This window comes from Chaetodon trifascialis, chromosome 6 (assembly GCF_039877785.1).
Source record: "Chaetodon trifascialis isolate fChaTrf1 chromosome 6, fChaTrf1.hap1, whole genome shotgun sequence".
Taxonomy (NCBI): Eukaryota; Metazoa; Chordata; class Actinopteri; order Chaetodontiformes; family Chaetodontidae; genus Chaetodon; species Chaetodon trifascialis.
In genome coordinates, this window is record NC_092061.1 from 24,044,103 (window position 1) to 24,068,496 (window position 24,394).

The window sequence follows — 24,394 nt, forward strand, 5'->3', positions numbered from 1 at the left end:
TGTATTAAAATGCGATTCACATGTGAATGATCAGCCCAGATAATAATGAATCTAATCACACCTGCAGATTTACTCCCACTATTATTAGTGTGCATTTATTAGTGATTTTACGCTCTGCATTCTGTTCACGTCATCGCTCGGATCTCATTTTTCATTCGCGATAATGCTTCTTGGCCCAACTCTAAATCCCTGTATTGTTGCGTGTAGTGTCTAGCCTAGATTAAGCTGCCCTTCCTAATGCTGCAGTGCTGAGTGCATGAGTCTTTTAACAATCTTTAGTCTCAAAGCTGCATTAAATTGGCACAACATAGTTTAGCTTGTTTTCCAAAACAAGATGAGACGATATTCTCATTTTGAAAATTACTAGTCTTAATGGTATTTGTATTGAATAAGTGTATGAATACAAACCTCCAGGCATCTGGCTCAATAACAAACTCACTTAAAAAACTTGCATTTAAGCACTGGCTGATTGAAGCTGTTGGAGGTTTGTTTCTTTTATAGATGAACAGTTTGTGATTCTGTAGATTGTGCAGACTTGTGCGACCATTTCTGTTAGTCCAAGACTTCGGTGATATCATCTGTATTCATGGTTATACTACTGCTTTAAAAGCTCTACATGCTGCCTTCACTCTGCTGTTAGATTCATAACTGCTGGCTGGTGTGGCCACGGCACTCCTCATCAAAACAAGGGCTGGTAGGGCAAAAGCATCATTGCTTCTTGTTTATTTGCACAGCTTTCCCAAACAGATGACCACCTTATCTCACTTCTGACATGCAGATCTGGAGCTTATCAGACTTGCCCTGAAGCCTGGCTTGTACTCCAGGTTCTTAAAGTAAATACAGAGCTTGTGAAGCTTTCAGTGCAAAGTTCCATCCTGAGGGAATAGTTTACAACAGATCTTGAAGCTAGATACTGTGTTTCAGCAAACTCTTTAAGACCCAATGAGTTTGAGCTGTGAGAGCTTTTCAGAACTTTGGTTTATGTCGTGTTACTTTCACTGTCTTTGTTCCATGAAGTGTTCTTTAAATGGAGGACCCTTGTTTCTCGTTTTCTATGAATTGCGGGTTAATATAAATGCACTTTGGTTTTTACTCTGGTAGTCGAGGACAAAGCAGAGGTGTAAATGGTTTCAAATTGAAGCTTGTAGCCACTTAAATAGAATGAGAGAGCAGCTGGTCGACTATCTGCTGGACTGGAGAACACTACAAGCTAATAGTCACTTTGCAGGCTAAACCATTTAAACTTGCATGAATTGATTTTTCTGGCCACGTGGGGACAGTGCGTCAACACTGTCAAACTGTCACTTTGATAAAGACAATCACATGATATGACAAAAGTGCTGGCATACACAAACCCAATATTCATTTGCACTTTAGCTGTACTACTCCGAAAGGAAAGGTCTGCTTCTTTAGCTGCTAAATGCTATATTCGCCAGCTGGCTGCTGGGTTGAAGGTCATCAGCAGGTTAATTCACCACAGGGCTAAAATGTGCAGAAGCTTTCAGGGACTGTGAGTCTGAACAGCCCATAATGAAAAGTGAAGATGTGGGTGAGATGTACCATGCACAGTGTTAGCAGAGTGGATGACATTAAGCTATAGGTGGTGGAGTGGGCGAGGCTTGGTGGTGTGAATAAGCTGAGACATCAACAAAATTTCAGCAAGGGAAGTGTGAAATGTCCTTCTCGGGTTTAATTCGGTCATCTGTCAACAGAGCAGCTGAAAGAAAAGATGAGCGTGTTTTGCAGCCATGTATTACATCGCTAATGTAATGATGCATCTGTGTGTCTTCATCTAGATGTGTTGGACAGCATGGCGAGGTTCAGCATCCAGGGGGTCTTCAACTACAGCATGCTGACTCTGTCTGACCACGAGAGGGTTCTGTATGTTGGAGCGCGGGAGGCGTTGTTCGCCCTGGACCCCAACGACATTAGCAGACAGCTACGGCCACAGGTAAGGTAACACACACACGTGCGCGTTGTGTTTATATCACTTGTGGGGACATTACATAGACTTACATTCATTTCCTGGAGCCTTACCCTAACCCTAACCCTATTCCCAAGGATCAAAGATCCTTTGAGCCCCCGAGAGCCCATGCCCCTCGGAGTGCTCCCCCAAGAGCACTGCGCCTTTATCTAAACCTAACCCTAACCATAACCACTATTTGCCTATTCCTAACCCTGTACCTAATCTAACCTTACCTAACCCGTAACCCTATCCTCAGTCTGCACCCTAAAATTTAATGATTTACATTAAGGGGACCTGCATTTTGTCCCCATAAGGGAGGTCAGTCCCCACAATGTGACTGTGTAAACAGATTTTTGTCCCCACAACGTGATAAATACCTGGTCACACACACACACACACACACACACACACACACACACACACACACACACACACACACACACTTTAACAGTTTTATTTGCTACCACTAAAGATGGTTCAGTTTTACAAAAGTTGAAATATGGGATAAAACACAGGATTTCAAGAAAAACAATTATATTCACTGACTAACAGTCACTGCAAACACCCACACATTCTGAAAGGCTTTTGTAGAAATGCGAGAAATGAAATGATAACACATAAGATTTAGTATCACAGAGCTTCATGATGGACAGTCAGAGAACAAAAAGCACCATCTCCTCCACACGGCCTGATTACTGAGCTCTGCAGAGATAAAAACACATTTCAAATACTTCATTTAAATACACCAAATTCAATTATGATATTAGCTGTGATATAATTATTATAGAAAGGCTGAAATATTACCGAGGTTCAGCTTGGATAAGCAGGAAAGGAAAGAAAACAAAAGCATAATCCCTGCCTCTGCCACACTTCTTAGCTGCTTATTAACCAGACTGACCTAATGTTATTTTATTTATTTATTTATTAATTTGCTCAGTTTAAACTCAAGGACATTTGAGAACACGCACGCACGTGCACGCGCGTGCACACACACACACACACACACACACACACACACACACACACACACAATTCTGGCAGATAATCAAAGAACCAAATAATACCATAATAAAGTCTAGTGAGACATGCTCGTTGTTTGGTATTTTATTGGTCTGGCCTGAACTTCTTTTATTAAATCTTCAGGCCTTGTAGAATCTAAAAATGTAAGCACTGTCAAGCAATTTAATACCTTCTCAAAATGTATTAAAATGTCCTTCTTGAAGGGTCACAAATATAATAAAATGTATTAATTGCTGCTGTTAGCTGAGAGCCTTGCAGCATGTCAGCTTTTCCACAGCAGAAAACAGCCTTTGGTTTGGCCCACATGCATTTTTTGAGTTTATACATTGTTTTTGGAGAGGCTAAAAAACAAAACCACAAACCAAAGTGTTCTAGCAGTTTTTGTTTTTTCAACTGTAGAAAACCATGCACGTCCATATGGAGGCCTGAAACTGACAAAATGTAGTAATCACACAAGTTGTCAAAAACTGAATACATCAGTGAATATTTATTGTTAGTTAAATGAAAAAAGAAATGTGCTTTTTCCCATCGCGGCCCTTGAGGAAGGAAAGAGATGTGCACTTTGTTAATGTTAACAATATGCAGCACAGTATGGATGATTCATATCATGTGTACTGGTTAGTGTAGTTTGATGAAAGTTAGCTCCAGTGAGGACCTGAAAGAGGAGTGGAGTGGAGCTTCATGGGTTTAGCCATCATCAGTGTTTACAGTATAAAGATAAAAAGCTTTTTTGCTTTTTACCATCTAATGGGGGTTAAAGAAAACCTATAAAGCTTTATTTCTGTTTCCAATTTTTAATTATTTAAGCCACAATATCATATGATGGTCTGTATTGTTTTAGACTTACCTGATTACCCTTTAGCCTCCAGACATGACATCTTTCAAATGAGGTAAGCGATGAAAGTCACCAAAAATGAGGTCATAACCAAGCAACAAACTCAGGGGCTGAAAAATGACACCAGCACGGAAGTGACCCGCTCTAAAGGCAAGTCAGTCCCATAGACCGCCATTTTAAAATGCCCAACTTTACAGCAGAAAGTAACTTGCTCATATTAATTATATCACAGCGTAAAGTTGTGCATTGTTATGGGCATGGACGCTTTGAGCGACAGCTAGCTGCTACATTTCAGCAAGCAGACTTCAACCCACCTCAGCTCCACCCACTCTCCACCTCTTTGCCCATTTTTGGACACTGAGCTTCACAATGGCACTTCAGAAACCTATGGGTGACATCACAGAGACTGTTTTATAGAGTCTGTGCTAACAACATATTCAGAATGTTATTGTCACACATAAACAAACATACATTTCTTATAATTTAATGATTGCTTGTTAATCAGAAAAGAGATTTCTTACTTAACCAGGTTTTATGTATTTTGGATTCAGTTCAGATGTTTTCTGACATTTTGCTAAGTTATTACTTTATTTGGAAGATATTTATGTTATCTGTTGCTAAAAGCCTTCAACTGTAATAGTGTGAGTAAGCTGCCAAACATCAAGACCGTAATATGTGTGGCTATTGGCTCCAATATTTCACTTCTCTCAGTACAAACCACTGTGAATGTGTGGGAGTACACAGGCACTCTCACACACATACAATTGCATATACACTGGCACAGGTTTTGGCCCTGCGCTTTGCAGTTTATGGTGCAGTTATTCAATCATGTTTTTTTTTATTGTCCTTGTTTTAATTTGTGTATCTTGATTTTGCGCGTTGCTCTCTGGGCCAACCTATTTGTTAAAAGAGGCCCATAAATACCCTTGACTTGACCTGATGCACAAACAGAGAAGCGAAAGCCTCAGACACTTAATCTGGTTTTGCTTTGCTCCCTCAATAATTGGTCCATATTGCAATCAATACAATTACAGCATTCCAATGAATGTGTAGAGAGCAGCCTGCAGCGGTTTGGGGATTGTTATCTGATTTACCGCCGTAATGAGCAGTTATTAGATATACAAGCACACGCGCACACACACACACACACACACACACTGTCACAGGCAACACAGGCACAAGCTGTTTGAGTGAGGGTTATGAGTCTTACAGTAATGATAAGACCACCTGTTGTCAGCCCCCAGTGTGCAATGTAGAGGGAAGGAGCCAACACAGAGAAATGAGTGTACGAGGATGAGGGAATAGTCCGTCCCCTCTGTCACCATCTGCCCATCACTCTCTCACCCCTCCTCCCCCTTCCGTCCTTTACTCATTCCTTTCTTTGCTGCTGTCTTACTCTCTGTCTTTCTTCATTTCTTCCATGTCTGTCTTGCTTCCCTGAATATTTTCTGGGGATATTCTCCTCTGGATTTTAACTTTTTTTCTTTCTTCTTCTTCCCATTCGTATCTGAAGAGCTTCCTTTTACATTATTTAGTTATGTTCTCTCCATGAAACAACACAGATAGAACTTCGACTAAATTTGCAACAGTAATGCACTCTTCACCTTCTCCAGCATTTTAAAAAGCACAAAATGTTGCAAATGCTCAAATGACACATCACAATCATACATCCACCTATTCCTCCTCTACAAATGTGTTTTCAGCACCATCAATGTACATTATATTACAGTTTCAACCAGCACTTGTGTTAGTTGAGAACCGGTGTTCAATTTACAGTCGTTTTTTTATTCATCATCTAATGGCCAAAGCTAATGTAGACTGCATTATTTGCATGTGCCATAAAACATAAAACACCGGCACATACCTTTTAAAATGCTGAAACCAAGTGGCTGAGTAACAGCACTGTTTTTCCAAAATAAGTGTTCCACTTCATTTTAAAGGTTGAGACCTTTTCACTGACTGAGATACTTATGAACCAAAGTTACTTTCTGCAATCTGATTGCTGCATAGAGACCCTACGGTGGATCTAGAGACACTAATGTGAAGAGAGTTGAAATATCTGTCTGAGAGCTGTAGCTTATTATCACCATGTGTTAATGTGATTTAGAGGACATGTATTTTGGCAGATGTGTCACTGCAGGTCATTAGTCATTAATAATGAGAGCTACTACTCTTACTGCTGCCTGATATGTATATACATGTCTTCTTTTTAAAACATCTATTCTGTGTGGAGCAGAGGAAGAGTGAACTTCCTGGATTAGATGGTAGAATAGAGAGTGGTTCACGACTAATGAGAGCCCCTTGGGAACAAATTAGAAGTAACAATAAACTGCTGCTGTTGCTATGCTTCATTTTATCATTCTTTAAAAGCTAAAGTGCGTTGGTGAGAACCACAGATCATAAACGTAATCTTTCACAGCCACCTATCCTAAAAATTAATTTAGTTATTAAATCTTAACCATTATTACTTAATCATCAGTGGAGTGACCACGGGAATTCTGTGGATATTCCTTGGACAGTGGGAGGGAGGGGGGAGATGAATCATTTTCTTGTGCCATGCCAGTGAAACATTATTATATTAATATGAATTGTACCAATCAGAGAATTTTAACTTAGCTAAAAATAAAGACATACAGTATATAGACTATATGATGATATAAAAGTCAGTACTATAAAGTGCAGTCTATCTAGCAGCCCAGTATATGGCAATAACCCATTGTTTGATTGCTGTTGGTTAAAATCCAGTCAAGTAAATCCAACCTTCATACTGAATTTGCAGCAGCTCTCCGCCTGTAATGACCAGTGTAATTATTTCTAATGGTGTGGAAACCTCTTAGTAAACACAGTTCATATTTTAGACCTCTGTCCACGGAGCAAAGTTCAGCCATGTGTCACACAGCCATTAAAAAAGCAGCTACTGTAAATAATACTAAATAGCAACAGTCACCGCAAAAAGGAAGTATGGGCATACAGAGTGGAAGAACGTTTTTTATTGGCTTCCCTCCCACATGTTTCTGCAGAATTGTGCCTTTTGGAGGACAGAAGCTTATCAGTGGAGTAGTACTTTGTACAAGTCAGCCTGTCTTTGATCCTTTAAACAATGGTGTGATCGTTGGGGAATGTTGCTGCCTTAAGGACCTCACAGCTTTCTACCTACCACTAACCCAGCCAACTCAGAGACACCACTGACTGAAGCTGGCTCTCTGCACCACCTGCAGGGTCCATGGACCATTTTATCTGGAGGAATGCTTCAGTTAATGGTGGACTAGTATCGCTTTGTACCTACGTGATGTGTCTGTTATAATGGACCTATAGAACATAAACATTTTTCACTTCCAGAATATGCTTGTAAAATGTGCCCTTTTTACGAGTCTGTGGTTGTTGCCATAGTTACAGCAGCTAGTGGTCCAAAAGTACAGAGTCTACAGCCCTAGTCAAGCAAACTGGCAACAAGGAAAGCACATGCACACCATGCACCCTATTAGAAAGAAATGAAATCATGTCATCTACAGGACTCATCTATTTACAGTGTGAATATGTTTCCTGGTCTCTGCCAAAGAATAGAAATGATGCATTGAGACTTGCTTTCGGAATGTATCACTTGTGGGCCAAAAGTAATCATTTCTGGAAACGACGCGTTGCCCACGTCAGACCTGTCTCTTTCTTTTCCTCAGATCGAGTGGCCGGCTCCGCAGGATAAGAAGAGAGAGTGTGTAGCCAAGGGGAAGAACAACCAGGTAATATTGATTTCAGAGTTGTTGGGGCTTCCTGCCATGCTCAGCGGCACCATGGCAGCATTTTTTTGAAGACAGTAGGTTATGAGAGCAGCATTACTCACTTCACTTTGCTCAATTACAATTTGTCAAGTCACTCTCGGGTTTCTAACTGGAAACCTTCCAGTCATTACATTAGCAGACATGCATCTCCCAGACAGGGTTAGCATCAGCAACTTTTAAGGTGGTTCGATCCTGGGAGTGTTTTGTCTCAAGCTCCAGAAAGAATCTTGTACGTGATAGACTGACACTGATGATTTATATCACTTCAGCAATAGTACATACAATACAATACAATTAGTGTAACCCCACATCATTGTTTAGGAACTTCTTTATCTGCTGTCTTAGGAATGATGCATGGTGTTTTTGCTGATTATTCATCATACATTAAGCAATATAAAGTGTAGCTATAATATACAGTGAATTAAATAAAGCTACATTTTGAGAAATATGCTTAATTGCTTTTTTTTTTTTTTTTTTTTTTGCCAAGAATTAACGTTAGATGAGAAGGTCGATAGCACATTAAGCATGAAGCTTCCGCCAGCAGCTGGTTAGCTTAGCTTAGCATACTGAAAACAGCAGGTAGCAGCTAGCCTGGCTCTGCCCACCAAAGTGTGAAAACATCAAGTTGTAGTTTTGTGGGTGGTGTTTTTCTTGGCATGGTTACTTCCTGGAGTGTCACAGTGACAATAAGATTCCAGACAGCGCCCAGCCAAGAAGTAGTCCAGGACATAACCCCTGTAAAACTTGTCATTGTTACACTTGGTTGTGTGAATTAAACAACATATGGCATGTTAATTAGCAAGTTTTAGCTTTAGCTTTGAGGTGACATGCAAGCTGTTCCCCCCGCTCCCAGTCTTTATGCTAAGCTAATGGCTGCTGGCTGCCAGCATCTTGCTTCATTTTCAGCAGACACACATGTGAGTCGCATCTTCTCATCCTCATCTCAGGAAGAAAATCTTATTATGATGTACAACTGCACCACAGTCAGAGCAGCATTCTTTAATCAGATTTAAAAAAAACACCAACGAACAAATCTCGTAATGATGTTCCATTTTTTCCAAATGTTTTCTGATGCTATTTGGCAGAGGAGAAACTCCTTGTAATTCAGCATTAACTCATGTATTGTCCATGCTTATGATCATCCAGCTCTTACATGTCAGTTTTGGTGCATTTGGAAACACGGATAGGGAGCTGGCTCCAGCCTCAGCGAGAGCTTCTCACTACTTAAGATGCATAATGTACATTTGCAAGAAGTTTCACTTAATATTTTATAGAAACACATAGCCTTTGGAAATGGAGCTAAAACTTCTCTCATTGCACAACACTAACTTTTGATGTGGTTAAAAACCGAATGGGAAATAGTTTCTGGAGCGCAGTAGTAGCAATACTGCTTTAACTAAAATTGACTCCAAAGAAAAACATGTTGGGAAATTAGTATAACAGGAGCTTAAATAATGCAGTGTTTTCAAACAGTTATTAAAAGTTAATGTGTATTCAAAATTCACCTTCTGAAAATGGTTTCACTGTTTGTGGTGTGCTTCTTCAAATAGAATGTGATGGTAGTCCAAAATCATTATTCCGCACAGCTACTTTAGTCCAGTCATTATGACAGCGGTGAATTCATATATATATATATATATATATATATATATATATATATATATATATACATATATATATGTGTGTGTGTGTGTGTGTGTGTGTGCATACTATATACACACTATATGTTATTCCTGTTATACATATACAGGAATTGGCTTACTGTGCAAGAATAACCATATGGTGCTTACACTGCCCGCCATTATATTTAATGATTAGTCTTTACATGTAATACTGTAACAGGGGGCCCGTCTGCCAGACAGATCTCCTGATTATCCACACTGATTGCGAGAGCTGTAAAAATGAGTTTTGAAGAAATCACGTTGCTCGTATTATAGCCGTGAGAAACAGATATTGTTTCGCTGCTGCAATGGCAACATCAACTGGATGCACTGAATTATTCATTCCTGAAGCATCATGTGTGAGCATCTGTTTCCAGCTCCATTCAAAGAGCTTTATTGTTCATCACGGTGCAGACATTAAAGGCCTCTTCCCATATAACACTGCATATATTATACTGTTAATTACACACATATTCTCTAAATGGAAACAATCTGTCTCTTTTTTGTTCAGTTTAAAGGTTATTTAAATAATATCATTGCCTCACTACATCATCTATTAAGTGATGTCCTCAATAGGATGCTGAACACTTGTATCACAGTGCTGAATTTGACTGACATCCCTCACAAAACAAATAAGAGTGAAATGTAGTCCTTGTAGGCTGCCAGTGTTTTGTTTTTTCAAGCTTCCCCATTTGAATACCCACAAAGAAAAGGAAAATGACACAGCTCAAGGATCCTTTCAATCGCTGACTGGCCAACTGATTTCACACAGTTTTAATAAGAAGGATATTATCAGCAAACTTGATCTAGTGTCAAGGTTATTGAGGTATTTGAGGATTTAAAAGAAGTCACATTGAAGCGTTAGAGTGAAGCTAAATCTCAGAGGACATGTCAAAGACGTGACGGTGGAATGAGCTTCACAACAGTGATTTCTGAAACTGAAAAATGGCAGCATTCTAACAATGCCTCCTCTCTGCTTTACAGACTGAGTGCTTCAACTACATCCGTTTCCTGCAGAGCTACAACCACACGCACCTCTACACCTGCGGCACCTACGCCTTCCAGCCTAAATGCACCTATGTGGTACGTATGCGTGTGTGTGTCTGTGTGTACGTGTGTGCTTCCCTCGATACTGAGTTAATGCAAGCCAGCGCTGGCAGGTGTCAACATGACATGTCCATCTGACCTCAAGCTAAGACCACTGTGTGACAAAGTAAAAATAAATGCAATGGAAAAAAGCATCTCATGCTGGTTTAGCTGAATGTGTGGATGCTAGTGTACGTCTGTGCAGTGACTCTGATGCGATAAGACAACATGGTGAGGGGCGAAGCTATGGCTTTTGCGATGGACAGACAGAGCTTGCAGCTGTGTCATGTAGGTCATAATACACACTGACCACAGACCACCTGTGTTCCTCACTGTCTGTGTGTGTGTGTGTGTGTGTGTGTGTGTGTGTGTGTGTGTGTGTGTGTGTGTGTGTGTGTGTGCTTGCAGAACGCAGACTATTTTACCCTCAACACTGCAGCCCTGGAAGATGGGAAGGGTAAATGCCCATATGACCCTGCCAAGGGGCATACCGGCCTAATAGTGGGTGAGTAAAAGTGTGTGTGTGTTCATGTGAGTACATACTGTACATAGTTTCATGTAAATGTATGTTTAGAGAAGAAAATAAAGTTTGGAAATGCTGAGTGTGAATGGGCATAATGATCATTACAGGATCATTATAAACCCAAAATTTGATTATCCATTGGTGTTCATATCAACACCAAACACACAGTCAGCTTTGTTGTTGCTTCTCAGCGGTGTGAATATTGAAGTGAGCAGCGCCATGTTTTTAGTGTTCTAACAGAAGCATTAAATGTCCATCAAATCTCCACAAAGCACTCCTGCAGCATTTCCAATCTGTTTTGTAACCATACGATTGCACTGAGAGTCCAGAAGTCCAATTCAACTTTGCATGCTGCCTTCACTTCAGTCTGAACGGCTTCACCAAACCTACAGGCGCCCATTCTCTCCTTCTGCTTTGTGTCTCCCTGCTGAACCACTGTCCTTCTCTCGTCGTGAGCCCGTACAGTTGCAGCTGAAAAACAGAACTAAACTTAAGCTTGCACTTTTTTTGTACAGATAAGGAGCTGTACTCAGCAACGCTTAACAACTTCCTGGGTACAGAGCCAGTCATTCTGAGGAACCTGGGCCAACAGCACTACAGCATGAAGAGCGAATACTTGCCTGCCTGGCTCAATGGTAAGTGAACAACAGAACATGAGAAAGGAAATTCTGGTCAATACTCACGTTTGTATTTGACCAGTTACTTGTCAAAAAATTCCCCAAATCACCAGGGTTTGTGATTGTCTGGAAATAAGGTACAGCATTGTCATTGTGTTGTCAATTAGCTAATCAGCCCAAGTATTACAGTACAGTAATATTAATAAAAAGAAGATTAAATGTTATTTCACTCTATCCCTGCATCCCTGTTACTAGAATTCTATGCACACCATGCCCAATTACAGTGTGTTGGGTAGAGATTTAGCAAGCTACTAACTGTAAACTTGGATCCTGAAATAATATTCAGAGGAAAATTTAAATTGATTGATATCTCTTCAACCATACTTAATGTCTTAGAATGAATCCAAAATATTCTGCATCAGTTCCGGTGCAAGATTTTATTTTATTTTTTTCCAAGACCCTGCGACACTGACAAATTAAGTATGTATTCAAATAAAGTAAATCACAGTAGAGGTTGATAACACCGGCCTCTTTTTAACAGAGTTTCATTAAAAAATATTAGAGCCAGAATCATGCAAAAGGGAAGAAAAACGAGAAATGAATTGCAGGAAATGAAGCACGGGACTTGGCTACAGCACAGGATCCTTATCTTCTGGAGGAGGTGGGGAAAGGAGTGAGTCACTAGGTGAGAAATGACGGGGAGAGAAGAGGATGAAGTCACAGCAAGAAAATGGGTGATGAAACAAGAGGCATTAGGGTTGTTGGCGATGAAAAGATAGAGGGAGAGGTGAGGGGAATGGAGAATGGAGGGGGAGGAAGGAGAAACATACAGATGAGGCTGAGGTTTGGACCAATGTGTCTGTTTATTATTCATGCTGATATAGAGCTTTTATTAAAAACTAGACCCAGACCAATGAAGCCAGCCTTACCTTAATTAAAGCAGCTTCTGACCAACCTAAAAACATTTAATTGGACTGGGTTTTCAGTGGAGGGTTGTAGTGTACCATGATGGCTTAAAATGCTGCTTCAGAGGCTTTCACACTTATATGAACAGTCCGTCAGGGCGAAACACTGTAACCTTGTGATTTTTAAGTGCTTTTGCACAAAAATAGTTGCAGTTAAAGCTCCCAGCAGTGTCTATATCTGCATTTAAAAAAAAAAAAAAAAAAAAACTCATCTCATTCACAATCTAATGAGGACCGGGTATAGAGAGGGAATCTGAGAAAGACAGGAAGGACGGGAGGAAGTGAGGAACACAAAATGGACCACTAATAGGGAGCACTGGAGAGACAGTGAGAGAGTGAGGAGCGACTGGAGGAGAGGCGAGGCGAAAGAGAGTGATGATAGAAAATAGAGAGGTGAGAAGGAGCAGCACAGAATGAGATGGAGGTGTCAAGCTTGTGTGGCTGTGTGTGCGTGTGTGATGCAGTCCAAATGCACCCACAGGCAGAGGCTGTCTGTTTGTTCAGTTGTGATGTATGTATTTACTATCATGTGTAAATACACTGTCTGATGCTACTCGTCTGTGTGTGCACGTGTGTGTGTGTGTGTGTGTGTGTGTGTGTGTGTGTGTGTGTGTGTGTGTGTGTGTGTGTGTGTGTGTGTGTGTGTGTGTGTCCAGAGCCGGACTTTGTGGGTTCAGCCCTGGTGAGGGAGAGCAGCGGCAGTAAAGAGGGGGACGACGACAAGATCTACTTCTTCTTCAGTGAGCGAGCGTTGGAGCTGGACTGTGACACTGAGCTCACTGTGGCCAGGGTGGCCCGCGTCTGCAAGGTAACTGCTCAGCTGATAATCAAAGCCAACCAGAACAAGTTCAATCAGGAATCTCCTGAAGCGGCCTTATTCTCACTCTCTGCACGGTGGATGGAAGTTTAATCACAAAACTAAGGGAAAACAAAGGCTGTTGAAGAGAGCACAGGGACAGAGTTGTAAGCCCAAAACAACTGTAAAATCATACTGTAGTTTCATGCAAGCTTGACTTGATATCAGCCATTTTCTGTTTTCTCCAGCTGTTTTGTCAGCTGTTTCTGAGCTTTTAATAATGTGATACAGCAGTTTAACAGTTTGGGGCTTGAGGAGATGCCTATATGAGGAGGCAGCCAGTAGAGCTGTTTTACAGCTATATGTGTAAAGTAAATATATATATACATGAAGCTGACAAATCACACTTGGAATAGCCTGATGATACTTACAGCAAACAGAATGACACTTTATTTTCAGGTCAGTTCCTACAACGCTTGCCCTGCTTGTACTTGAGTTTTCATGGAAAGGACACAACCTGCCAAAACTGAGAGCACAACGTTTTCTAGATAGCTAACACAGGAAATACTGCTGCTCACTTCAACTAAGACACAGTTTCTCAAAATATCAGCAGTGCTCTGATTTTACTGTCTGTGGATCTTTCGTGTTATATCTCCACTTCAGGACATGATCTGATGTGTGGAATAAATGTAAAGCAAAGAAACAATGCCTAAAATACAGTGTTTATATTAATGCCAGTGTAAAGCACAGAGAGAAGACTCTGTCCTGTGCTTCAGTTTGACCCACAACAACAACAAAAGCAAATGAATTCAGTTCAGCACCAGTTTACTAACAATGTGTTGTGTGAAGACAATTACAGTGACATAGAGCTGTTTGGTAATTAATACACTCATTTGCTTAATTAATGACCTCGTTAAGATAACTGATTAAGTTTGATGTACCACAGTGATTATGGCCACACACCAGAGATGCTTCTTGTGAGGAAAGTCACTCATTGAGACTTAGCACTGCAGTTTGTTTTATTTTGTATGACTTCAGTGATCTTTTAGTGAATGCAACAAAGGTTTAGGCTCTTGCTGCGCATGCAACCATATCATCTGAGTAAAACTGAAACTAAATAAGTACATGCAGACTGAGGGGATGTGTGTAATTACGTGTACAATATATTATTCACTGTTTTATGGAGAGTGTCCTTTAATGTCTGTTCCGGGATGAACAATAAAGCTCTTTGAATGAAATTAGAAACAGATGCTCACACATGATGTGTACTAGAGCAGTGAATAATTTGGTGCATTCTGCTGATATTTCTATTGCAGCAGAAGCACAATGTCTATAGCTTGCTGCTGTAATATGAGCATTTGCATTTTTAATTCCTTTTTTACAGCCTCTGCAATCACTGAGGATAATAGAAATGAGACATGTCTGGCAGACAGGCCTCTTCTGAGGCCACAGAATACTCAATAAAGGCACCATTCATCAATGTATTTAATGCAATGTTTATTTTATAATTGAATATTTTTATCTTTATCCTGCATTTCAATGGTGCCCTTGAACATTTCAGGGTTAACTGATCCTTAAGAGGCTTTTCCAACACGCCAACAGCTCATTCAGCCAATTCATATGGAACAAGTTGATGATTATGTGCATACAGAATATGTGCAGTGTATGTACAGAGATGATTTTTGGAATCCATAAGGTGAAGTTGAGGCTAATGAAATGCAACATAAGTAGCAGCCACAGCATAATAGAGCAAGAAAGTGAGCTGAGTGCTGTCAGGATGAAAAGTGGAGTCGACCGCACCGCGGCATCTCTGTACATACACTGCAATGTTAAAGCTCTAAAGGTGAAGAACAACAAGACATTTAGCTGCTGTAACGTTGATCTGATGCTCAAACATCCAACAATAAGCAAAACATGCTTTTGAGTGGAGGGGACCAAAAGAATTGATATATAATCAAGCTATATTAGCCACTGATAAGACCTGATATGTCCTCTCTCAGGGGGATCTGGGTGGTACCAGGACCCTGCAGAAGAAGTGGACCACCTTCCAGAAAGCCCGGCTGGAGTGCTCCCTCCCCGAGCGCCATGTTTCCTTCAACAACCTGAGGGCCGTCTTCACGCTGCCGGGCCAGGACTGGCGGGGAACCACCTTCTACGGCATCTTCCATGCCCAGTGGTGAGTCAGAGCGAGCACTGTCAGAGATGTGTCACGGAGGCTGCAGGTGCGGCTCAATGTCAGTACATCTTCAGATAAAAGGGAATTCATTGCTACATGTGCCGTCGGCAGCCAGGCCGAGACATTACATGTGTTTTAATATCACACGGTGTTCATGTTTCACATGTCAGTGAACCCATTTGCTGAGCAGAATGATTCAGTCAGATCCTCTGCTGCAGACATAAACAAGAAGAGAGGACATTTTCAGGAAGACTCTTTCCTTCTAAGCAACATAGGGTTAAAAATTGATCCAGTCATGTAACACTGACACTTGCTCAAAACAGTTGAGTTGTTTTTGACTCGCCAGTCAATAGATGGTCAATGGTCATTCTGTGTTTGAGGCATTGGTTGAATCAGACTATTTACATTATTCATAAGTTGTTCTACCTTCCACTATTGTATTTCTTCTTGTGAGCAGAGATTCATCATACCATTGGTTATTTTAGGCCTAAATGGGAACATTTGCGAGACGATCAAGGGAAACAAACTGTGTTGATGTCCACTGTTCTGGGCTCTTCGTTTTTAGCTTGAAAAAGGAATATTTTTTCTTGTGAAGCAGCTATACAGAAAATTTATTTCAAATTTGATAATGAAACTACAATCGGGAGTTTGGAAGGGTGTTGACAACTGTAATTGGTTTTGATAAGTGATTGTGGTATTACTAGTGCCATGAAGATTGGCATGTGTTGGACCACTACATAGCTGTAATGTGTTAATGAGTCAGTTATCAACAAAGAAATAGGAGCAGGGCAGGAGGTTTTCTTTGGCAGGAAAGCTGGAGACTTTCTGCCTCTCCGGGTAATGCCCTTTGATGTCAGTCTTTTGTGTTCTTCAATAAGATATCATATCGCAAAGTGAACCAGCTTTGAACTTGAAGCTTTGTTTCTTCATTCTGAGTTTCTACAGCTGGTGAAAAAGCCCAATCCTTTTTCTCTGTGTGACTCGCTGGGGATTCCTTAAAGCCCCCTGGCTTTGATAGAGATAACATTAAGATAATTGGACATTATGTAAATGATGACTCAGAGTTCAAGCCATAATCTCACTGAATAGGCTGTCTTTTTAACTCGCTAAGACATCAGTGCTGTCCTTTGCTTTTGACGTTCACCTTATAAACCCATGACACTGCTGCACATTAACAATACTGCTCCAGACTGGAGGAGCACTCACTGAAAGGACACAAGCGCTTCTCTGCTGTTTATGGCTTTAAAAAGCCAGAGATTTTACAGCGTCAGTTCACCCTGCATTTAAAGCCGAATTTAGTACCTCCATGACTGTTCCAATAGATAACTGCAGCAAGGCTGTGCTACACACAGTACACGCCATGCTGCTGAGCAGCCAATCTGGAATTTATTTGTCATTTGTTAAAGTAAAAACTTTTCCTTATTTCTAACTATTTGTCTTTTATCAATATTTCAGTAACTCAGTTTTGAGAGCTAAATAAACACGATTCCCTTCCCGTGAATGGGCATGGAAATCAAATCTATTTGTGAGATGAGGAGTACAAGTGGGATTTCATGTGTCTGGGTCATGCGTCGATACATAATTTGAGTACCACTCGGGGTCTGAAATTGGGTTGGATGATCCCACACCCCCGACCTTACCATTAAATGAAATGCATTTTTTGAGTCACGGCACCAACTGATTGATTTCACCGGCCTATCAAGGAAGTGTATAACATGCACATCAATTTAGCTTGCTTGGCCACAGAAAGAGTGGAGATGTGTCAACACACGTAATCATTTCAGCTCACTCAGAAAAGGACGATTTAGGCTGTAGAGTTAATATTTACTGTAAATATTTACTGCACTGTGATTATTGAAAATATAATTTATATATTTAAAAGCTCACCTTGACAGTGTTTGCCTATTGTAAACATGTTCAGTTTTAGTTCATACTCCTTGCTTTTATGCAACAGATATGTATATTTTGCTACATTTCCCCATATTCCACTCTATATCTTGCATGTTAGTCTGGCGTGGATGACAAATTGTCTCTCGTTTTTCACTGCCTTACATCTCTAATTCACTGCCTTGCACGTTTCAGGGGAGACGTAGACGTGTCAGCAGTGTGCCAATACCAGATCAGTGATGTGAAGAAGGTGTTTGAAGGATCCTACAAAGAGTACAGGGAGGCATCCCAAAGGTGGGCACGCTACACCGGGGCTGTCCCTGTCCCGCGGCCCGGATCGGTAAGAAACTGGAAGCCCTGTGCTGGCACATATGATGTATGATGTTTGGTAAATGCAGATATGTCCAGACAACTTCAGGAAGCAAGTAAAGAGTGGTATTCCAAAATTTAAAGGTCTTGTGCACCTGTTTTTTCTCAGCTAATGCATCACAAAAGGAGAGATGAGTGGGCAAAGGAGGGATAATGAAAGAGGGAGGGAGGGAAATGGGTGGTGTGGGGTACTGTAGCGAGAGAAATGGAAAAGAGAAAAAGCTGGCACAACACGAAGAGCTAAGAACGTAATGATCCAGGACGAAAGGAAAGGAAGCAGAGGAAGGGGTGTGATGGCAGGCGGAGGTGAGAGCAAGAGTGAAAGAAAGACGGAGAAGAGAAGGGGAGGGAGAGTGGGAGGGCAGCCATCTCAACGCCAACTAGCCATGCCAACCTGTGCCAGCTGCAGCTAAGAAGTTTCCTCCTCTTCCTCTTTCTCCTTCTTGGCCTTCTCGCTCTTCCCTTCATCCTTTCCTCCTTTGCTTTCCATCCTCCATTTCCCCATCCATTTCCCTCCCCTGTCTCTCCGTCCTCTGTCTGTGCTGCAGTGTATAACTAACTCAGACAGGGAGAACGGGTACAACAGCTCTCTGCAGCTGCCTGACGCCACGCTCAACTTTGCCAAGAAGCACCCGCTGATGGAGGACAAAGCTCTGGCTCGCCCCCTGCTGCTCACCAAGGGTGTCAACTTCACGAGGCTGGCAGTGGATCGCGTTAGCGCCCTGGACCAGCGAGCCTACAACATGCTCTTCATCGGCACAGGTGCAAATTACATGAGGGTTCCTTTTTCTACATTGTTCAAACTAGAAACCACTCACCAGCATTTGCATTCCATCACATTAATTCAGCTTTTTCATATATTTCGTGGTTTTTCAATGATCACAGTTCGAGTCTCCTGCTCTTTTCAGAGCTTTCCCATTTTAACATTAGTGTGCATTGCATGACATGTTCAAACCAAATGTGATGGGATGTCATGTGTGCCAGCTGACACAACTAGTCACAAGGCACACACTGTGGTGTTTCACCTCCAACTGAATTTTCTATTGTTTTCATTTTTAACATTTTAATGGGAATCACTCTACTCTCTTACACTTCAACTGAGGAAAACCAACTGAAAATGACTAACTTTTACCTTTAAACTGAAACCTCAGGGACATTTCAGCTGCTTCCATCATATTCAGTTCAACTGTATTCACTGCTTAAGTTTTAAGCCTTTTCTAAAGTTTTTTTGGACAAAATAACACCACACTCTCCAGCTTTAAACATGACATACTATCTACATACATGAATTAAGCCTTACGAGCTGAGCTAGTATTTTTATAACGGGGTTGTTGAGTTGGATTACATTATACGGAGCATGGTGTGTTTCTGGTATTTTGCCTGCCTCCTGTAGTATGGTGTTCTTGATGTGGCATGGTACATCATAGGTACACAGTCGTTCTTCAGATTCCCCCATTCCCCCACTGTGGACGAGTGTGTGTTTGTGGCGGTGTGTGTGTTGAGCCGAGTATTTGTTGAAGAGATGAGAACTTACAGGCCGTGGCAGCAGACAGGGACAGGTACTGGCATTAGGTATGGTGGCACAAAACAACATGCCATCTGGCCAGACTTCAGCTGGGTTTCAATTAAGGACTTGATTTGCATGCTGAGATCCATCTTCATGCATCAAAGGAAACGTCTACGTATGCGCTACTTAATTAATATCTCCAGTCAGTTGCCATCGGGCCCATATGCGGGTGTCCTGTTTTGGCATAGATCTGAAGTCAGCCGGCCCTCCCAGAGCCTTAATCTTGAATAACACAGATCTGACAGTGGATTCCAGGGAATGTGAATTTGAATGCAGCCCATCTCACGAATGGAGAGCGATTCAACTACTTACCATTCAGATCACTGCAGCGGCAGAGTGACTGTGGCAACTGACAGTGTGACAACAGCGAGCTCAGGGCTTCTCTGCTGGCAAGCAGGGAGGCCAACCCGGACACACGGACACACCAACACACACGTGGTCACACACATGAGTAACACTCACAAATTGATATGTACACACACACACACACACACACACACGCACACACGCACACGGATACACACGCTCACACTCCCTGAGCCAAGTGCAGTCATCCCCGCTTGTCGTGCTTCACAGCACAAACTCAACAGGGCCCTTGGCAGACGTGCGCTCATAGTGCCAATTGGGCTGCGGGCTTGATTAGGTATTAGCTGCAGCATAGTGACAGCTGATGTGAAAAGAGAGAGAGGGAGAGCTTGTCGAGACTGTTTTTCAGAAAAACCAGGCTACAGGATTGAGGGATTAGCCGACACTGGTCCCTGACGCCGCAAGAGGCGAGTGTGATGATATGCCTGCTGCTTGCTACGCCTGTGTGTGTGTGTGTGTGTGTGCGTGCGTGTGCATGTATTTCCGTCTCCCAAGTCTCCCGTTGGCTACCAGGTTAGCTTCTCATATTATCCGTGACAGTCTCTTAATCAAGAGGACCACACAAGAAAGCACATGTCAGCACACAACACTGTTCCATACATAGATACACACACACACACATCAAGGTCACCCCACCAGCTGTGCCTGAAACGCCTTTCATCACAGGGGATCTGCACTTATTCACAATGCCCTACATGAAAGGAGTACAGGATCTCCTCTTCCTCCTCCAGCATCAGCTCCCCACACACCACTTGAAAACGTCTTCAAATGCATCTGATAATATTACCATTACCCAAGGTCTTAAAAGGCCACAAACAGCATCTTGACTCTTTCAAATTCACCTTTAGATAGTTTCTTGCTGCGCTGTACGTTCAAGCAGCTGTACATTCTGGCAGGAGAAGTTGTTTTCTTTTTCATTTTCTGCCTTTCTCAGTTGCAGAGTTGCATGAAATTTTAGTGCAGCCGCCGTTAAAGTTTCACAAATTGAAGCTGATGAAAGTTGCAGACAAGCTGATGACACTGTATTTGGTTGTTATCATGTATGAGAGGACTTCCTTCCTGTCTTTCACTGACCTCATTCACAGCAGATGTTTTTACATCATAACAGGAAAAGCACAGATGGAATAAATAACATTAATGAAGGCTGTATTCTTAGATGCTCCAGTTCCAGGGCCTTGATATTCGCTGGCTGGTTGTCTGGCATGACTTTCCTGGAGCACCCCAAATATTGTTAATGTTATTAGTTTCGCCTGTGCAGCGAGTCGAGGCACTGCGAGGCACAACATTAGCTGATCGAACATTAACATATGTGATCAATAGACTGTGAACAGCAGCTAGAATGTGATCGCCAGCATACAAGTGATTTTCAGCATGTGCTTTAATATTTAAATCAGTTCTTTTGGCTTCAAAAGACTGTGTTTGTATATCATAATATCTCACCATTAATATTTTAATGAACTTCTATGCCATCACAGGTGTGTGTCCGTGAATGTGTTAGTATATCATTAATATTAAAGGAAAATACTGTGCAGTCACAGGTGTTTGTTTACCGATCATTAATATTTAAATTGAGTGATATGCAGTCACAGGTGTATGGGTAAATTTATGATATCACGTCTTTATTATTCAAATGAGCTGGTGTGCAGTCACAGGTGTGTGTGTAAATATTTTTTAATATCATATCAATGATATTTAAATCAGCTGGTCTGCTGTCAAAGGTGTGTGCTTATGGGGTATTTTGTATCGGGGCTCAGTCGAGTGCTGAAGCCATCTGTTATGTTTTTATGCATCCCATGAAAAATTGCTCTGGGGGGGATAAAGGAAGTCTATTGCGCTGAACTGAACTTGAACTGAAAGTTTGACTGAGCTGAATCCTTCTCCTTCTCCTGCGCACTGCAGCGGAGGGCTGGCTGCAAAGGGTCGTGAGTCTGGGCTCCGAGGCGCACGTGATAGAGGAGATCCAGCTGTTTGAGACAGCCCAGCCAGTGGACAGCCTGACGATCTCCCACTCCAAGGTAAGGAAAGCGGAATGGGATGTCTCTGAGTTGTTTTGATTTGTTTTCAAGGGGAACTGCACGGGGAATTGCATTCTCCGCATGTGAAAGCAGCTGCATAATGTTCTCTGTGGCTCTGGAGGGGCTTTGTCAAGTCTGAAAAAATATCTTCTCATGATGTCACCATGGTTAGCATGAACTGTGCTTGGTGACCGCACATTTTCAAAAAGGCTGCATTACAAATTGGGGGCATTTTGGAGTTTTCTACCTAACAGGGAATGTCTAATGAACAGATGCAACCAACATATTTTGAGAAAAACTAGCAAAAAATGTCAGGACATCAGTCAGTTTTGACTGCCATACCAGGTCAGAAGGCAAAATAGTTAGAACCTCAAAGGCAGGTTGAAAAGCTGGTTGTCAGTGCACCCCGTGGCTCAGGAGTTGAGATGCAGACCATGAACTGCAATATCTCTGTTGAAAGAGAAAAAAGCAAGCTTACTGCTTATTTTCTCGCCTCCGTTCCAGAAGTTACAGAAAGTGTGGGATGCAGCGGCCCCAATTCTGACGTCAGAACAGTGTGTGTGTGGGACACATCACTTCCAGTTAGTTCTAAATAGAGTCTAATATTTTCGAGACAAAAAGGAACATCTCAAAATGTATTAAGTCTTGTGTTGGCATTTCAATTGATTCATCTCAGTCTGGATACATTTGTGTGGAGAACATGTTAACAGACCAGACTCAGTACAAGGCAAGCGCTTGAGGCAAAAGGGATTTTAATAAGAAGAAAGCAGCTCTTCTTCTTTTTTTGATCATTTGAGTTTGAGCTTCCAGCTGCTCCCACTCAGGATAGTAAAGCCTAGCCATGTGCATATTGTCGTCTTGGACTCCTAGCAGGATTGTTTTCTGTCTTTTTCAGAGATGAGAAATCTTAATGGTCTCTCAGGGGAAAAGTTGTTCAAAGTTTCTTTGTTGTTTTGGTAATCTCCTGCATGGCCTGCACATCGAGCATGGCTCTGTGCTTCATCTGATCACATCCCTCGAAAGTAAAGTTTTGGTTCCATTAGCTTGCCTTGCTGTTGCGTCACTTGTGCATTGGTATTCAGTGATAAGAGCAGGACTTTGTCTTCTGCTGATCTGTTAATACTCTTTTTGCCAGACACTTGCAGTCATAGATCCATTGACAGCAGACAGGCAGTCAGCACGGTGCCACTGGCCCGGTGCCACTCAGCAGATGTTTTTATCAACACTGCCCCCTTTCAGATCAAGTGCTGCCTCATGAATCCAAAATCCTCTTCACAATAACAGTAATTACAATCCTTCACCGCAGCAGGGAATTGAACCTTTGCCCCTGTTGTTTTCTCAATCTCCCGGCCCTGTCAGCTCAGCCCGTGTGTTGACGCAGGCCGTGTCCCCATGGCTCTACGATGGCACGTCCGCCAATCGATGCAGTTTTTGGGCATTCCCAGCCCTAAAGCCAACTGCTTATCTCGTTAATGCTGGCTTAGCCGCCACTAGACATTTTATAACATCTTTTGCGTAAAGAACGCTACCCAGATTGGATTGGACGAGGGTTGGAGGGGTGAATGTTTTTGTAATTGAGAGTGATTATCCCATTATCTCCTCTAACCCCTAACTGAGTCACTCTCTCTCTGTCCCTCTGTTTATCTTCCTTCTTGTTTTTCCTCTCCGTCTGGTTTCTGTCTCTGGCTGATGGCTGGACCTGTTCTTTGTCTTCCTCTTTCTCTCTTCTTCTTCTTCTCTCTCTGTTTCTCTGTAGAAGTACGTTTACATCGGCTCTCGTTCAGAGGTTCTCCAGCTGCCCTTGGCCAACTGCAGCCGCTATCAGTCTCAGCCAGACTGTCTGCTCGCCCGGGACCCCTACTGCGCTTGGGACAGCGAGGGTCGGGCCTGCGTCCGCATCGACCTCCACCGCGGGTGAGATGACTACACCTATGCATTCACACTATGCTATATACACCGATATTGGTATTTTAAGGCTTGGAATTGACACTTTAAAAGAAGCTGCTGATTCCAATGCAATGTTGACACCCATACTAATGAAAGTCTTCTGGCTTTCAGCCTGAAGCTCTTGCATAACATCCTCCTGCTTTACTTGATGCGATTTCTCTGGTCAGCCTCGTGAAACGAACATAACCAAAAATAATAAATTGACTGGTGGTTAGAGGGGGCCTGCACAGCATTTACTATATGTGTGTTATAATAGAAGGCTGATACACTATATTTGTTTATTTAGTGACATTAAAAGGTAATTTGTAGCTAAAATGCTGAAATTATCTTGCAAACCTCTACATTTGTTTTCATGTGTTACATAGATTCCGGTTATTTTCAGTATTCCTATTATTACACAACAGATCACACACTGGATCCATTGTAGTCTAATGTACTGTGTGTCCCTCAGTTCTAGTGAGAGACCATTATTTATCTTCCGCTCTGCTGTCTGCCCTTTCCCCTCCAGGTCCACCTCCTCCCTGTCACAGGACCTCATGCTGGAAAGGTTCAGCCGGGGAAAAGCAAAGTTCGATAAGCCCGTCTCCATCCCCAGCCCTGGTGAGTGTGGGGCCATGCCTCAGTGCTGGTCCCTTGTGGGAATTCACTGTCACTGCAGGAGCCAGTCCATAGTAAGAAAAAAGGATGGACTTGGGGCTGAACTGTGTGAATGTATTTGGACTGAGCTGAATATAGTGAATTAAGTAGAGAAGTGACTGCAGTAGAATATGAATTGGAATTATGATGGATGATACTATAACCTCCTCTTCTTTCTTCTCTCCC

General features: G+C 42.0%; 1 protein-coding gene across 2 annotated transcripts in view; it reads left to right on the forward strand.

Annotated features, from left to right (window-relative positions):
* Nucleotides 1–24,394, forward strand: part of sema4c (sema domain, immunoglobulin domain (Ig), transmembrane domain (TM) and short cytoplasmic domain, (semaphorin) 4C) — an 86,674-nt gene that overhangs the window by 57,438 nt on the left and 4,842 nt on the right. For both annotated transcript variants that reach the window (XM_070964296.1, XM_070964297.1), the window contains 12 exons: nt 1,797–1,951; nt 7,496–7,558; nt 10,243–10,341; nt 10,753–10,849; nt 11,383–11,502; nt 13,106–13,257; nt 15,246–15,421; nt 17,504–17,648; nt 18,226–18,439; nt 21,510–21,625; nt 23,382–23,539; nt 24,081–24,172. In XM_070964296.1, coding sequence (XP_070820397.1) covers nt 1,797–1,951; nt 7,496–7,558; nt 10,243–10,341; nt 10,753–10,849; nt 11,383–11,502; nt 13,106–13,257; nt 15,246–15,421; nt 17,504–17,648; nt 18,226–18,439; nt 21,510–21,625; nt 23,382–23,539; nt 24,081–24,172 — 1,587 coding nt within the window. The remainder of the gene's footprint in view (nt 1–1,796; nt 1,952–7,495; nt 7,559–10,242; nt 10,342–10,752; nt 10,850–11,382; nt 11,503–13,105; nt 13,258–15,245; nt 15,422–17,503; nt 17,649–18,225; nt 18,440–21,509; nt 21,626–23,381; nt 23,540–24,080; nt 24,173–24,394) is intronic.